This window comes from Anomaloglossus baeobatrachus, chromosome 3 (genome assembly GCF_048569485.1).
Source record: "Anomaloglossus baeobatrachus isolate aAnoBae1 chromosome 3, aAnoBae1.hap1, whole genome shotgun sequence".
NCBI lineage: Eukaryota > Metazoa > Chordata > Amphibia > Anura > Aromobatidae > Anomaloglossus > Anomaloglossus baeobatrachus.
Window position 1 is genome coordinate 66749827 of NC_134355.1, and position 17501 is coordinate 66767327.

At 39.1% G+C, this 17501-nt stretch overlaps 1 protein-coding gene across 10 annotated transcripts in view; it reads right to left on the bottom strand.

The window, feature by feature from the left end:
- The window catches only part of NRXN1 (neurexin 1), a 2061945-nt gene that overhangs the window by 1522946 nt on the left and 521498 nt on the right, over positions 1-17501 (bottom strand). For all 10 annotated transcript variants that reach the window (XM_075339225.1, XM_075339229.1, XM_075339228.1 and 7 more), the window contains one exon: positions 11604-11648. In XM_075339225.1, the coding sequence (XP_075195340.1) occupies positions 11604-11648 (45 nt within the window). The remainder of the gene's footprint in view (positions 1-11603; positions 11649-17501) is intronic.

Genomic DNA, 17501 nt, shown 5'->3' on the forward strand with positions numbered 1-17501 from the left:
CCGCAATGGTCTCCGTTCCAGACGAGCCCGTAAGGTACCTTTACTTTCAAAGCGTCATGTCAAGGCTCGTCTACAGCTTGCTCATGATCACTTGGAGGACTCTGAGACAGACTGGTTCAAGGTTCTCTGGTCTGATGAGACCAAGATCGAGATCTTTGGTGCCAACCACACACGTGACGTTTGGAGACTGGATGGCACTGCATACGACCCCAAGAATACCATCCCTACAGTCAAGCATGGTGGTGGCAGCATCATGCTGTGGGGCTGTTTCTCAGCCAAGGGGCCTGGCCATCTGGTCCGCATCCATGGGAAGAAGGATAGCAAGGCCTACCTGGAGATTTTGGCCAAGAACCTCCGCTCCTCCATCAAGGATCTTAAGATTGGTCGTCATTTCATCTTCCAACAAGACAACGACCCAAAGCACACAGCCAAGAAAACCAAGGCCTGGTTCAAGAGGGAAAAAATCAAGGTGTTGCAGTGGCCTAGTCAGTCTCCTGACCTTAACCCAATTGAAAACTTGTGGAAGGAGCTCAAGATTAAAGTCCACATGAGACACCCAAAGAACCTAGATAACTTGGAGAAGATCTGCATGGAGGAGTGGGCCAAGATAACTCCAGAGACCTGTGCCAGCCTGATCAGGTCTTATAAAAGACGATTATTAGCTGTAATTGCAAACAAGGGTTATTCCACAAAATATTAAACCTAGGGGTTGAATAATAATTGACCCACACTTTTATGTTGAAAATTTATTAAAATTTAACTGAGCAACATAACTTGTTGGTTTGTAAGATTTATGCATCTGTTAATAAATCCTGCTCTTGTTTGAAGTTTGCAGGCTCTAACTTATTTGCATCTTATCAAGCCTGCTAAATCTGCAGGGGGTTGAATACTACTTGTAGGCACTGTATATATATATATATATATATATATATATATATATATATATATGTGTGTGTGTGTGTGTGTGTGTTGGAATTTTGGTAAATAATTTTAGCATATTTAGTAAAAAATGTATTTTAATAGGGTAAACTATGTTTATGTGATTTATTGCCCTAGATTAAAACATTGTTGATTTTTCTGTAAAGGTGTGCGGGCCCTATTTTTTTTTTTGCAATCGGTACCCTATTCTTCGATCCTTTACCAAGCAAATTAATTTTTTTCCATGTTTTTAACATAGTATGTAGCCATCACTAAAAAGAGGATGAAACAGATTTGTCTCTACTTACTGTGGACATTATGTACAGAAAACCATCAATCTATAAGAGATGTTTATATAACGTTATAAGACAAAACTTTCTATAATGGAAGCGACAAGAATAGTGCACCTGATCTTTACTGGAAAAAAAAACACAACATTAGTGATAAAACCCCAGACATCATCCATCTCCCGACAGCGAGAGGCCTGATCCAAGCTCCAAGGAAAAGTGACAGCAAAACAGCAGCAGCAGGACGCGGTGTATCTTATTATGCGCTAAACAAAAAGTGATGAAGCTTCCCAGTGTGTTATATACCACTGCTTTAGTATTCTATAGGATCCGCTGTCACATCAATCCACTGCTGCCGGAGATTTTACCCTTTATTACTTATAAAGTGACAATAAGAATAGACCGATATTGTCAAAACACATCATACAGGTCCAGCAAACCCGGACTATACACTAAGAAAGATAGAAATACACCATTAGGAAACAGGGGGCGAAGTGATCAGATATGGATGGAACAATCAAGAAATTAGACACAAATAAAATTAATAATAATAATTAATAATAATTTTATTCATTGATATAGCGCTATTAATTCCACATCGCTTTACATACACTGGCAACACTGTCCCCATTGGGGCTCACGATCTAGAGTCCTTATCTGTATGTCTTTGGAGTGTGGGAGGAAACCGGAGAACCCGGAGGAAACCCACGCAAACATGGGGAGAACATACAAACTCCTTGCAGATGGTGTCCTTGGTGGGATTTGAACCCAGGACCCTAGTGCTGCAAGACTGCAGTGCTAGATAGATATAGATACATAGATAGATAGATAGATAGATAGACAGACAGATAGATAGATAGATAAATAGATTAATAGATAGATAGAGAGCTAAAGATACATAGATAGATAGATATAGATACATAGATAGATCGATAGATAGATCGATAGATAGATAGATAGATAGATAGATAGATAGATAGATAGATAGATAGGTAGAATATGCATAGACAGATAGATGATAGATAGATAGATAGATGATACTTACCTGCTCTGTGACGTCGCTCTGGCCGGCGAACCGCCTACACGGCAGGCATCCAATAGAAGCGGAGGGGCGGAGATGAGCGGGACGTAATATCCCGCCTACCTCCTTCCGCATTGCCGCTGGAGGCAGGTAAGGAGATGTTCGTTGCTCCTGCGGTGTCACACATAGTGATGTATGCTGCCGCAGGAACGAGGAACAACATCGCTAATAAACAGAAAACGATTTTTTGTTTCAGGACGACCTTTCCACAGCAAACAATTTTGGCCGCTTTTGCGATAGTTTAAGGTCGCTCATAAGTGTCACACACTGCGATATCACTAATGACGCCAGATGTGCGTCACAAACAACGTGACCCCGACGATAATTCATTAACGATATCGTAGCGTGTAAAGCCCTCTTCAAATGGTCAACAGAAAGTAACAGGGTTCAAGAGAAAAACTGAAAAAAATAAAGAATTATTTAAAAAAGAAAGAGAGAAAGAATGAAAAAAAGAAAGAAAGGAAAAGGGGAGAGGGAAACAGACAGAAGGAAAGAAAGAGAGAAAGAAAGAACAAAGTGAAGAAAGAGAGAAAAAAGGGGGAGAGTAGGAAAGAAAGAAAGAGATGAAGAAAGAAAGAAAAGGGAGCAACAGAAAGAAAGAAAGCGAAAGGAAGAAAGAAAGAAAAAAGAAAGAAAGAAAGGAAAAGAAAGAGAAAGGAGGAATATGGATAGATAGCTAGATAGATAGATACAGAGATAGATAGATAGATAATAGATATATAGAAGATAGATAGATAGATGATAGACACGGTACTAGCACAGTACCTACACACACTAACTATATAGAATTATTTTAATTTATTTTTCAAACTTCCTAAAATGATATAACAATGAAATAATGTATAAATTGTGTGCTTTTACATGGGGCTGCAGGTAAACAGTGCACAATGGTTCCCAATGCATAGTACATGGAACACCTGTATTTTGTCTCCTTCCCGTAGTTTTGATGAATACTGTATGTAGTACTAAGAAATCGCCCCCACAAAACTTTTATTATTTTTCATCTCTATAATAACTTTCTTTCATATAACAAGCCGCCGTGCTGTTGCTATGAGATGTTACCGGAGCGCCAAGGAAGGGAATTCTTTCTCTAAAAGGTTATAATTTTGTTGTGAGGTTAAAAAAGTCAAGTCTCCCTGAGCCCCAGGAAAAAGCCCTTTGCCCCAGTTGAAAAATGAGAGTTATTGCTAAGGCAAATGAGAAAAACTGTGCATTTCACCCCAGCACTCGCCTTCCTTCACATCAATACTGCAGAATCTCAGGGGCATCGGTGGGACATATTGAGCTTACATATATTTTTTTTGGTCTGTTTTTACATAGAGATTTAACGAAAAATGGAATTATTTTTGTTGTCACAGTCTCAGTACCATTAAATAGCAGAAATATGAGCTGGATATATACACGTTGAATTATTGATAACTTAAAAGGGGTTTTCCAGAATCATTCTATTAATACTCTACTGTTAGGATAGACCATAAATATCACAATGGGGTGGCTGGAGTAAGCACCCAGCGAATGCAGCTGACCCCTACTGACCCCTAGTCTGCCCTCAGAGTCAACATTTCCTTTGACGACAGCTGCCATATATTTATGGTGGATGTGTGCACTGCATGTAGGGAGTAGGCTGAGAAGCTAAGCCTGATTAATACTGCACAGGTATCATCAGTGTTATACAGCCTGCACCTGAGTCTAATTACTACAATTAGAGCTAGCTCTGAGCTCAGGTTAACCCTTGTTTATGTTAACAATGTTTTTCCTTGTTTAACCTAATAAATAAATAATTTAAGAAAATGGAGCGTCGTCCTCTCTATTTTTGTTAACCAGCAAAGTTAAAGCAGACAGCTGGGGGATTGTATTATCAGGCTGGGAAGGCCCATGGTTATTTGGCCCTTCCCAGCTTAAAAATATCAGAATGCAGCTATCCAGAATTGGTGAATCACAGTTACAGAAATTCTGGGGCTTTGCCCAGCTCTTCCCAACTGGCCTGGTGCAGTGGCAATCTCGGCAATGGTTTATGGGCTGATGTCAGTTGTGTAGTGTCAGCTGGCATCAAGCCCAGTGGTTAGTAATGAGGCTTGATAGGTTGGAGTACATATTCAGGGATGTCAGGGGACCACTATAGAATGTATTATGTTTGATCAAATCATGGCTTTTACTTATTTTTTCAAATAAATTGGTGAATGAAGGACAGTGTGGGGGAGCCTTTATTCAAATAAACTATTTTTTCCTGTGTGTGTGTTTTTAACTGTACACTTACTGTGTTAGTAATTGGGGGTGTTTGATAGATGCCTACCCATTACACTAACCCCTTGGCTTGATACCAGCTGACAACTCACAACTGATATCAACCCCAAAAAATATTAGCCCGATTACCACCAAACGAGGGCAATCACAAAGTTCTGGGGCAAAGCGCCATAATTGGTACAACTAATAGATGCACCAATTCTGGTGTGGCTGTGGGCTGCAATTTTTAGGCTGTATAGAGCCAAATAACCATTACCTTTCTAAGCATGATAATACCAGCCCCAAGCTGTCTGCTTTATCTTGGCTGGTTATTAAAAATAGAAAGGACCCCATGCCATTTTATTTATTTATTACATTAAATCAGGCTAAAAACGTGAAAGGTACTAAAGGATGCAAGTGTACAACAGTGCCTATACGCCAGCTCTAAACTAAGCTCTCCCTCCTATATCAGCTTTCCTTGAACTGCTTCCAGAGGAGAGTGTGCCGAGGATCGTGCTCCCGCGTCTCATATAAGACCCAATGATGCAATGGTTATTGTTTAGCGAGTACCTAACTATTCGTACCCGCTATACTCATAACAAGTACTGTTCGAGTATTCGTTCGGAATAATATGTGCAATTAATGTCAATGGAGCATACTCGCAATGTAACGAGTAACACGAATTCCGCACTATTCTCTACTCGCACGAAAAGTACGGCATTCGGGTTACTCGTTACATTGCAAGTATTCCCCATTGACCTGTATTGCACACGCTATTCAGAATGAATACGTTAGTATTAGACAGTATTTGTTATGAGTATAGTGAGTACGAATAGTTAGCTACTCGCTCAACTCTAGCAATGGCCAATCAAATGCCAGTAGCCAAAATAGCTACTGTATTACCATGATTGGCAGGCAATTCCCACATGTTTAGTGGCTGAAAAACAACTCCAAACCATCGTGGGGCAGGGACTGAAGCATGGCGCTCGATCACGCACAATACTTGGTTGAGTAATGAGTGTTCCTAAGCACCCCAATGCTCGACTGAGCGTCAAAAAGTGCCGAACACGCTCGTGCACCACTAGAGCTGACCAGATATATAATTTGTACAGAAAAATCTCGAGCTGGATTTGTAATTTTTCACATTTTGAAACTTAATTAAGCTTATTAAGCACTTAGGAGTTCAGTGAGTTGTTCTACTCACTGATTGACAACTCCCTGTGTGCACACCGAACAATGGAGGTCGTCAATCACTAAGTAGAACTCCTAAAATATGAATAAACTGGAACTAATGAAAACTGAGTTCTGTGCTGAGTTTCCTCTAACAAAAATGTATATCCCTCCGTTCAGCTTCCTCAGCTCTGTATTCTGCATGTCCAACGAGACAGGATCCCTTTAGCCAAATAGATCTTTGATGAACAAGAGACAACATAAAAATATTATAAGATAACTTTAAAGCCCTAATGACAAAATAGTAAGAGTGACCTATTGTTCCACAGTAATACAAAATTTAGCTGAAATAATCCCACTATGCCCGGACTAACGATACTGTGAGTTTTTATCTCTTTTCCCAGCACTTCCATATCTCACTCTGTTTATCTCTCATTTTGCATTTGATGCCTTAACTTATTTCCGATAAGATACCTTCTTTGGATTAAAAACTCTGTCTCCTACAATATAAACTAGTAAAAACTATATCAAAAGCTGCAGTGGCAAAATCAGGACAGGTATAAGCCTAGGACAGGTTGACCCAATGTATTTTTTATTTTTTAACCATTTCCTGGCCTTCAGAAGAATCCAGCAAAATAGTTGATGGCTGACGGATATATTGTTGGATTCATGCCAACTGAATCCCCAAAGTTTTGGACTCACCAGAACCCAAAATTTTTGTGAAATTCGCAATGAGTTCAACACATTTTGATTCAAGCTTCAGTAATACTCGTGAAGCCCCAAGATCACCAGCTGTATAATTGTTCTACAACTATTTCCACTTGAGTTGATCATATATATACTGTATATATATATATATATATATATATATATATATATATATATATATATATTATATATATGTACAATCATGTATTTTTTATGCACATGTACATTCCTTTTGTGTGTATAGGAACAATACAAACAAAAAAAAAATGAAAACTCTACAAATGGACCCAACAAAATTGTTGGCACCCTTCACTTACTGTATAGTTGCCCACCCTTTGTAATAAATAGCGACAATCAATCGCTTCCTATGGCCATCAAAAAGCTTCTTACAGCTCTCAACTGGAATTTTGGACTCTTCTCTTGCAAACTGCTCCAGGTCTCCCATATTTGAGGGCGTCTTCTCCCAACAACAATTTTCAGATCTCTTCACGGGTGTTCAATGGGATTTACATCCGGACTCATTGTTGGATACTTCAGAACTCTCCAGCACTTTGTTTCTATCCATTTCTTTGTGCTCTTTGTAGTTTGTTTAAGGTCATTGTACTGATGGAAGACCCATGATCTAGGGTGCAAACCCAGCCATATGTCACTGAGCCATACATTGTGACCCAAAATCCTTTGGTAATCTTCACATCTCATGATGCCTTGCACAGTCAAGGTCCCCCAGTGATAGAGATAGCAAAACAACCACAAAACGTCTTTGAACCTCCAACACATCTGACTGTAGGTACTGTGATACAGGTAAAATATATCTTTGTACCGTGTTAGCTAGTAGAGAAAAAAAAAGTTTGTTAAAAAGAACTGAGAGTCCTCAGTGGTTGATACCTTTTAATGCTTAACTGAAAAGATGGTAATAATAGCAAGCTTTTGAGACTACACAGGTCTCTTCATCAGGCATGCTTCACGTAACTTGTTTTTTTACTGCTCCATTCTATGTCCTGTTGTGTATAAATATGTGACTCTTCAGATTTTGTGTTATACTGAGCCTGATGAAGAGACCTGAGTAGTCTGGAAAGCTTGCTATTATTACCATCTTTTCAGTTAGCCATTAAAAGGTATCAACTACTGAGGACTCTCAGTTCTTTTAAACAAACTTTTTTTTATAGGTACTGTGTTCTTTCTTTTGTAGGTATCAATCTGTTTTTGGTAAGCAGTAGAATGATGTGCTTTACCAAAAAGCTTTATCTTGGTCTCATCTGTCCACAAGACGCTTTTCCAGAAGGATTTTGATTTACTCACTTGCATTTTGGCAAACCGCACTCTAGATTTTTTCATGTCTGTGTCAGCAGTGGGTTCCTCCTAGCCTATAGTGTTTCGTTTCATTCAAATGTCGAAGGATAGTGTGGCGCTCACATTGATGCACCCTGAGCCTGCAGGACAGCTTGAATTTCTTTGGAACTTAATTGAGGCTGCTTATCCATCATCCAGACTATCCTGCATTGCAACTCTTCATCAATTTTTCTCTGCCATCCACATCCAAGGAGATTAGCTACAGTGCCATGGGTTGTAAACTTCTTCATTATGATGTACGCCATAGACAAAGGAACATCAAGATCTCTGGAGATGGATTTGTAACCTTGAGACTGTTGATATTTTTCTGCTCTTTTGGTTCCCAAGTCCTCAGATATTTCTCTTCTACAAATTCTTTTCTCCATTCATTGTGGCACAGACACACAATGCAAAGATTAAATAAGCTTATCTCCTTTTTATCTTGTTTCCAGTGTGATTTTCATATTGCCCATATTGTTACTTGCCACAGCTGAGCTTGAAAGAGCATCACATGCCTGAAACATATTTATTTACCCACAATTTTGGAAAGATGCCAACAGTTTTATCATTTTTGGGCTTTTGTGAGAAATTATTTCCAATTTGCCATCTTAGTGCAGCATGATGTAGGTGCCAAAACCCTAATTCCAGAAATGTGTCACTTGCTGGGCTGCTTGCTGCAGTTTTGATAAAATCAGTATTTTGTCTGCTGCAGTCTACCAGTTCTTTGAATGCTGACCTCTGAATAACCCCAACCACCCTACTGATTGCCAACTTTATATGTACACAGTGCATAGGCAGAAAGTTACCAATCAGTGGTGGAAGCAGGGTTATACACAGTTCAGGAATATGAACGACTAAATGGTGGCAGATTTTCTAATGTTTTAGTGATAACCTCCTGCAGATAAAACAATGATTTTTTTTCAAATTGACAACAAGCAGCCCAATAAGTGACAAATCACTAAAAGTAGCCTCTATATTATGATACTCTCAGATTGGATAGCAAAACCTGGCGACCGACTCCCTTGAACTTCCTTTGTTTGAAGACATCTAAGAGTAAAAAATTATGAAACTTTGCTTTAACTCTAAATTAAAATCTTCGCTTTGGATATACAGCTTTTATCTCATTCATTTGAGAAAAACAGCAACTTTCTTTTTGAAACAGCACGACGCCGTTTCTCAGTTTGTGTATGGTATAAAAGGGTGCCGGCATTCACTTCAGTGGAGTAAAGCAACAGTACCAGACACAATCCATAGACAAGTGTTGTATTGTTACAGGAGGAATGCTGGCATTACGTTCTAATTCTGGTAAACACTTGTCAAGTTTGCCACCTAAAGATGAGTGAATGGATTTGCCAGACCCTGGTACGCGGACACATCAGAAGTCCATGCCTGGTGGCTGAGACACTGCAAATTGCCTCCTACCATTGAAAAATCCCAGCACCTCTTCTAATTCATAGCTCACTAGTAAGAGGAACACCAGAGATTCCAGGAGGTAGGTCGTGGTTCATACGGCTCCAATACGGTAGACTGGGACTATTGATGTGGCGCTGGACCAGGGTCCTAGTGAATCGACTCAGTCAATTCTATAGCCAATCTAATTTGTTTGCTTTTACTTTTTCCGGACAACTTATAGAAAATCATGACCACCAAAGAATTATTGTGGACACATTAAAAAAACGCAATAAATCATATACATTATAAGTGATATCGATCTCTAAGTTAAGATCTAACAATTCTAAAACTAATATGTTGAGGAGTAAAAAGAGATGGACGATTCTGGTTGTAGGTATAGGTACCCTGTTTATCCAAAAATCAGACTTCCCTCAAAAACAAGCCCTAGTAGGAATTCTAAGTATTCTCTGTGTAAGGTTTAAATATAAGCCCTACCCCGAAAATAAGCCATAGTCGCAGTTCAATAATGAAGTGTCCATGCAGCTAAAAAAGTTAAAGGACACTTCAATATAGAAAGCAGACATCTCCAGAAAAGAGAAGAAAGAAAACAGAAGACACCGCAATCATTCTCAGATGCTGAACGGGAGGACCTACAGTGAAGCGCACTCACACACATACACATCAGATTGCACACCCACACACATCAGATCGCACACCCACACACATCAGATTGCGCACGCACACACACATCAGATCGCACATCCACACACAACAGATTGCACACCCACACACTTCAGATCCCACACCCACACACATCAGATCTCACACCCACACATCAGATGGCACATCTACAAACATCAGATCGCACACCCACACACATCAGATCGCACACCCACACACATCAGATCACGCACACCCACACACATCAGATCACGCACACAATCAGACTGCACACCCACACATCAGTGCAGTGGAGCGCGAGGACCTGAGGTGGAAAGTGTGAAAGACCTGAGGTGGCATGCATCGATACGGTCCACTGCAGGTCTTCGCGCTCCACTGCATAACATCTTCCCCTGCCAGCCAGAAGCAATGTGTATTGCCAGATGTGGTGAGTATTTATGTGCAATCTGATGTGTCATTCTATGTGCAATCTGATGAGTGTGTATAAGTATGAGTGTGTGTGTGCACGATCTGATGAATGTGAGTGTTGGCCAGAAGAACAGGAGGACCACGTGGAGCACATGGATCATACCTGCTGGGATCACCCGCCAAAGATTGCAGGAAGGGGGTTTGCTTTTTTGAGGGCATAAACTTACCCCAACCATGTTTTCCGAAGAATATGACAAACCCTAAAATAAGCCCTAGTGCTTTTCTCAGGACAAAAACAAAAAAAAAAGACAATGCCTTTTTATTGGAAAAACACGCTATTATAGTCTAGATATTTTTAAACAGAGTTTGGTACAAGCTTGAAGCGTGTAATAATGCTACTTTTCCAGCAGCAGAGCGGTCAACCAGAAAAGTCCTGCTCCTTTTACTTCTCAATATATATGGAGATGAAGATTTCCTTTTATTTGCGGACATGACTGCAGCAGTTGTATAATCTGCGGGCATACATGCACAACCTGGTCAAGCGAGCAACCTCTTTACCTCACCTTAACTTCCTCTACCATATACTCTATCACCTTATGTGCGCTTGCTTCTTTCTTTTTCCTCTTCTAAAAATTCACATATTAGCTCTATGTATGAGTAAATATTACTAATTACAACAAGGTATTTATGGCTTGTGGCAAAAATCACCAATTTTTGGGAACTGTCCAGAAATTCACGTTTGATTGACAATGTTTGGTCAATGGATGGAATATCCATTTACAGCCTACACTGAAATTAATATTTTCACCTAATAAACACTAGTCGGCAATGGCAAAATTACAGAATGGCAAGTCAACTGTATTGAATAACCAAGGACAGAGTGAGAATAGCTCGCCATATACATCAGGTGGCTGTTGGTCGATGGTTTGGTCTATCGTTTGGCAGGCAGCCATATGGTTCTTCCATACACAGCAATGCTCATTCCGCTGAGTGCTTCTGTGTTCTCTATGAGAGAGCCGTCATCAGACATGCCCGCTGTTGGCTTTGTTTCATGAAACAATATGATTACAGGTCATAAATTGAACAATCCAGATTAATAATATACACCAACAATAAATTGTGGCTCCCAAACATATTAGACCGAAGGTCAAACTCATCGATACCGGTAGTTCTGGCCGACATTAGTATAATGAGTATGGGGGAGCTTTAGTCTGATGATTCTACTGCTTATCTCATGTACTGTTGAACGGTTGAGGTCCGCAGTACTATTGAGGATTGCCTTCAGTAATCAAAGTAAGAAAAAATAAATAAAACAAATAATTGAGTTACAGGTAGAAAAAATACAAGTAAAACTCAATCAGACTATTGTTATATTATCATATTAATCAATATAATGTTTGTCTTACCTGTCCCAGATCCTTTGGTGAACAACTGTTCTGCTGCTATATTACCTAAAAAGAAAGAAATATAAAATGTTTAGGTGAGCTTCTTAATATAACAGATCTGAAAAGATTAAATATAGGCTTTAATTAAGTATTACACACTGGACCACATGCTTAATATCTAACGAACAGAACTACATTAATACCCTGTAGAGCTGAATACTCAAATTTATGTGTTCTGGTTTAGTTGCATATATTTCGTCAGTATATCTTTTGTAATAGGTAACTATATTGAACCATTCCATGGATATTTCAGGGGATTTGAAAAGCTTTACGATACTGAAAATCTGCTGATAACCAATGAGTACCATATAACAATGGACACCAAAAGTTCTTCCTTTCCTTCTCTGAAGGGTTCAAACATTTTGCAAGTCATATTTTTATATTTCTTCATTAAAGGCAAATAATACATTCAACATCTACAAGGAATATGTATGGTTCGCATGTTTTAACAATAATAGTTTGATGGACATATACCTAAACATAGCGAATTCTGAAGAGTCACATTGTTGGGATGAGTAACAATTGGCAGTAACCAGAACAACCTTCTAATAAGTGTCTATTCTCCCTGTAGTACCACCACAGTAGAACTGGAGCACTGTACGGTTCCGTCAAAACCAAAGAGCAAGGCTCCAGAAATACTTTGTAGCCAGTGTCTTTGACATAACTCTTTAGCCGGTGTCTATCATGACTTTTTTGGTCATAAATGCAGACAGACAAGCGGTTGATATCTGTTGTTATGGATAAAAACTATGACTTGTGTATGAATAGCCTAAGCTTAAGACTTTTACATACCTGAAGGTGGCCATACACTTTAATTTGTTGTCAGCTGAACGACTGTTTGGTCATCAGCTACCTTTCCCAACTCTCAAAAACACAAGAACAGTTGTCAGAGAATTTTTGAGTTCCCTTTGAGAAAACCATTGCGAGACTCCTGTGACAGTGGTTTATCTTTCCGCCTAACTAAAGGATCAGTTATTAAAATTCTACAAACGGGACAATTCATAGAATTATAGAATGGTAGAGTTTGAAGGGACCTCAAGGGCCATCGGGTCCAACCCCCTTGGAGTGAATTTTCTCCCACACTATCAATCTGTCATGAGCAGAGATGGGCGAATAGTAACTATTCGTGTTCAAGTAGTGCTTACCGAATACCGAGTACAATTCCAATATTCGTCACAGTAAGAAAAATGATCGGCTTCCCCATTGACTTGTATTAGGTTCATTATTCGTGACAAATATCGGACTAGTACTTTGGGATTCGTTACAAATAATCTGAACACGAATAGTTATTATTTGCTCATCACTGGTCATGAGTGAGTCAGGAGGCCCCATAATTAGAGATGAGCGGGCCCATGAAAGTTCGGGTTCAATGGGTTAAGCCAGGCTTGAGATAAAGTTCAATTCTGGACCCAGACATAACCTGAACTTCATTGGAAGTCACTGATTTGGGCAGTTTGGCTCTACGCCCACATACAGCCAGACAAAAACAGAGCATTTCTGAGGCTGGGTGTTTTTTTTTCTTTTTAGAGGGGACACACTACATCAGATAACGATTTTATCCCCACTGTAAGCCATTCAGAGACTGCAAGTGGCTTATACTGGGCCGACCACTGAGCATATCCGAGTATGCCAATAGTCAATGCAGTGGTTAGCATACGTAAAACACCTGAACTTGAATGCTGATAGTTTTGTAAAGTCTGTGTTCGGTACAAACCCTGAACTTAACTGTTCAGGTTCGCTCATCTCTTCCCATAATCAGTAAACTATTGGCCAATCCCACTGATATTGGCTTGAGTCTAATGTGTATGGTGGCTTCAAATCTGGTATAATGGAGACTTCATATTGATCAAGGAGTTTGGACCCTCCTCAATCTGATGTATTCATAAACTGCAAGTGGCTCACACTTGGCCGAGCACTGAGCGTATCCGAGCACGCCAATGCTCGATCCAGTATGGTTAGCATACATAAAACATCCGAACTCGAACACTGATATTTTTGAAAAGTCTGTGTTCGGTTATGAACCCCAAACTTTACTGTTTGGATTTGTTCATCTCTACCCATGATGAGTAGACTATTGGCCAATCCCACTGATATTGTCAGGTCCAACTGGCTTGAGTCTAAAGTGCATGGCGGTCTTTAATCTGGTATGTTGGATATTTACCATTGATCAAAAAGTTTGGATCCTCCTCAATCTGATCTTCTGACATTTAAAAACTTGTTTTATCAACATATTTAGGTGAATTTCAACTCTAAACTTTTCTTTAAGTACAATTAACTCATATAATTGAGACTAAGTAATGTAATATAACCAGATTGCAGGTACAAGCATAGCTGTGGCTATCATAGAATAACTATCTATTCATTTACCTGATAAACTTTGATAAATGCACGATCAAAAGCACAAACCAGAGCAAAGAGACAATTAGCAAATTATTGTTGATTTGTGGTAAATTAAAAAAAAAGAGATGCAACTTTTGTAGACAATTAAGTACAAATTACAGACATTTTTCCTGTTGAGGATATGAAATTCTTTACTACGCTCAATTACCCAATTACAGCCTAAAATGTTTTCTACCAGTGATTCATGCTGCAATTATTGTAAGAGAACTTTATACAAATACATACAAAGATGGATAACCCGACGCTGGTAATAAAAAAAACAGAGTCAGTGTGTCAATAAAAAGATAACTCTGTTTCAGTTAATTATATCACCCGTGGGAAGGATGAAACTAGTGATGTCAGCTCCAGTATTGTCATCCTACACACACTATAGATACAGGTAGAAGCCATCATAGCAAGGTAATCCACCAGGGAAGCAGGTATATCCTGAATGAAGGACCCCCATATACAAGATAGATGGAATCCGCCAATCTCAGTGGAACTGGACAATTATCTATTTTGTATGGGAGTCTCACAACTGTTCCTCGAATAGATGATGTCGGGAGAGATAAAATATGATAAGTTTGAATTCTAACACCCAGTCTTTTGTACATAAGTAATGTCGGGGGAGCTCTGCTCTTCCCTCAAGAAAAAGAAGCATACTCATCCAAGATGACTCTTTATGAGAGATGAGCGAACCCAAGGTTTGGTATTCTGTGTTCGTACCAAACACAGACTTTACAAAAGATATAGAGATTGAGATTGGGTGCTTTATGTATGCTGACCACTCGCTCGAGCATCACTGTGTTTGGGTACATTCGGTGCTCAGCCCAGTGTGAGCCGCTTGCAGTGTTTCATCAACTCACACTGGGGTAACAACAGTGTGATCAGATGTAGGTTGCACTCAAAAACAAAAATGGAAAAATTCCACCTACTCGCCCCCGGAAGTGATCTGTTTATGGCTGGCTGCATGTGAGCGAAGACCTAAACTGCACAATCAATGACTTCCATTGGGGTTCAGGTCAAGATTTTCAAAAGTCTGGCTGCACCCACCAAATGAAACTGAATTTCCAAACTTCTACTCTTTATATGTAAAAGAGATTTTGCAGGGAGAGAGATGTCCGCTACAGAAAAGTTCAGCTAACAGCTATCTAAGGTCTATGGAAACCTCTAGTAGAATACTGAGAGTGACATAGGTCCCTGCACCTAAAGAACAAAAAATCATATGAGAATCACTTTTTTTTCTTTTCCAAAACTGGTTCTTTGAATAGGTTGTCCACTTTTGACATTCCTTTTTGTACTTTTGGTGACAAGTTGATGACAGATTACCCTGTTATTGGGAACCACCACATTTTTCTAAAAAATATGGGGAAACTTGACAGCCAGCAGTTCAATTTTTCTATAGCACACCTACAGGAAACAAGAAGCACTACACCATTCCTATTACAATCAATGGTCATATCTCTCTTTAGTTGGTGCTCCAAAAAGATGGAAAACGTTTGGAGACATTTTTCACACTGTCTAATCAAGAAAATCTTGAACATGAGACTTTCCTCTGTCCCATAACTCACAATTCCCCAATAGAGTATTTAGAAATTAAGTATCCTAAAACAGAAAACCCACTTGTTGTAGGTGAGGGTAAAGGTCAACATTGATACAGACTAAAGCCTCAATGGTCAGCTTGCCTTTGCCCTTACTGTTCTCATGGGTTTCGGCACACAACTGAGATCTAGGGCTCAAGCCCCAAGTTTCCATAAGCAATACTGATGGGGCTTAACTTGTAGCTTTCCCTATATAATTTTCTTTCTGATAACTTTCTTTATTCTCTGATAACTTTAAAAATAAGTTACACAAAGACAAGAAATAATTACAAAACATTATCTCGTGGACCTGTGGGTGCAGACGATTATATAGATACATGGATGAGGTTTCCAACAAGCCTACACTAATTTCAAGGCAAAGATTAGTCAATAATTGTAAATTTTAAGTCCTAAGGCCACATGGAACGTTATATTGCACAAAACTCCAGGTATCCATAATAAAATTGCTTTGAAAATCATTCCACTCAATTATTTTATTGCTTACAAAGCTTAGTGATTACACTTTGCCAGATCATCTGATATAAAGGCATACATGTAGCCAATCCATGGATGGCCTATTGTCTGTTACCCTTTTGTCAAATCTGTAAAACGAATTCACACAAGACCTTTTATGCCTAGAATTTTTCTGATAGGAAAATCTACAATGAAAACTTGCAACACTTTTTGATGCTATTTTTGTTTATGGGTTTTTTTTTGTTTCCTATCGATTTAGTGACTCTGTTTTGAAATTTCAGTCAGACTACAAATATCTCAAGAATGAATATGTGAATGTTTTATCACAATGATAAAAACCTGGAAACTCGAAGGAAACCCCCCACCCCACCCAGAAATCTGTCTTATAAAGGGGCATTTCCCCTTTACAATCAAGAGTACAAAGTTTTTGAGCAATATCTGCCTTAAAACTGTTTAAACCTTGAACTTTAACCCCTTCACCCCCGGCCACTAAAACACCCTAATGACCGGGCCATTTTTTGCAATTCTGACCAGTGTCACTTTGACAGGTTATAACTCTGGAACGCTTCAATGGATCCTGGCGATTCTGACATTGTTTTTTCGTGACATATTGTACTTCATGTCAGTGGTAAACTTAGGCCGATACTTTTTGCGTTTATTTGTGAAAATTTAGGAAATTGTGCGAAAATTTGGAAAATTTCGCAATTTTCAAACTTTGAAAATTTATGCCCATAAATCTGAGAGATATGTCACACAAAATAGTTACTAAATAACATTTCCCACTTGTCAACTTTACATCAGCGCAATTTTCTAAAGAATTTTTTTTTTCGTTAGGAAGTTAGAAGGGGTCAAAGTTCATCAGCAATTTCTAATTTTTCCAACAAAATTTACAAAATATTTTTTTTAAGGACCACATCACATTTGAAGTGACTTTGAGAGGCCGAGGTGACAGAAAATACCCAAAAGTGACCCCATTCTAAAAACTGCACCCCTCACACTGCTCAAAACCACATCCAAGAAGTTTATTAACCCTTTAGGTGCTTCACAGGAACCAAAGCAATCTGGAAGGAAAAAATGAAAATTTTACTTTTTAACACAAAAATGTTACTTTAGCCATAAAATTTTCATTTTTACAAGGGAGAAAAGAGAAAGTGCACCCTACAATTTATTGTGCATTTTCTCCTGAGTACGCCTATACCCCATATGGGGTAAAAATCGATTGTTTGGGTGCACGGCAGAGGTCGGAAGGCAAGGAGCGCCATTTGAATTTTTGAACGCAAAATTAGCTGCACTAATTAGCGGACGCCATGTCGGGTTTGAAGACCCCCTGAGGTGCCTAAACAATGGAGCTCCCCCACAAGTGACCCCATTTTGGAAACTAGAGCCCTCAAATATTTTTTCTAGATGTTTGATGAGCACTTTGAAC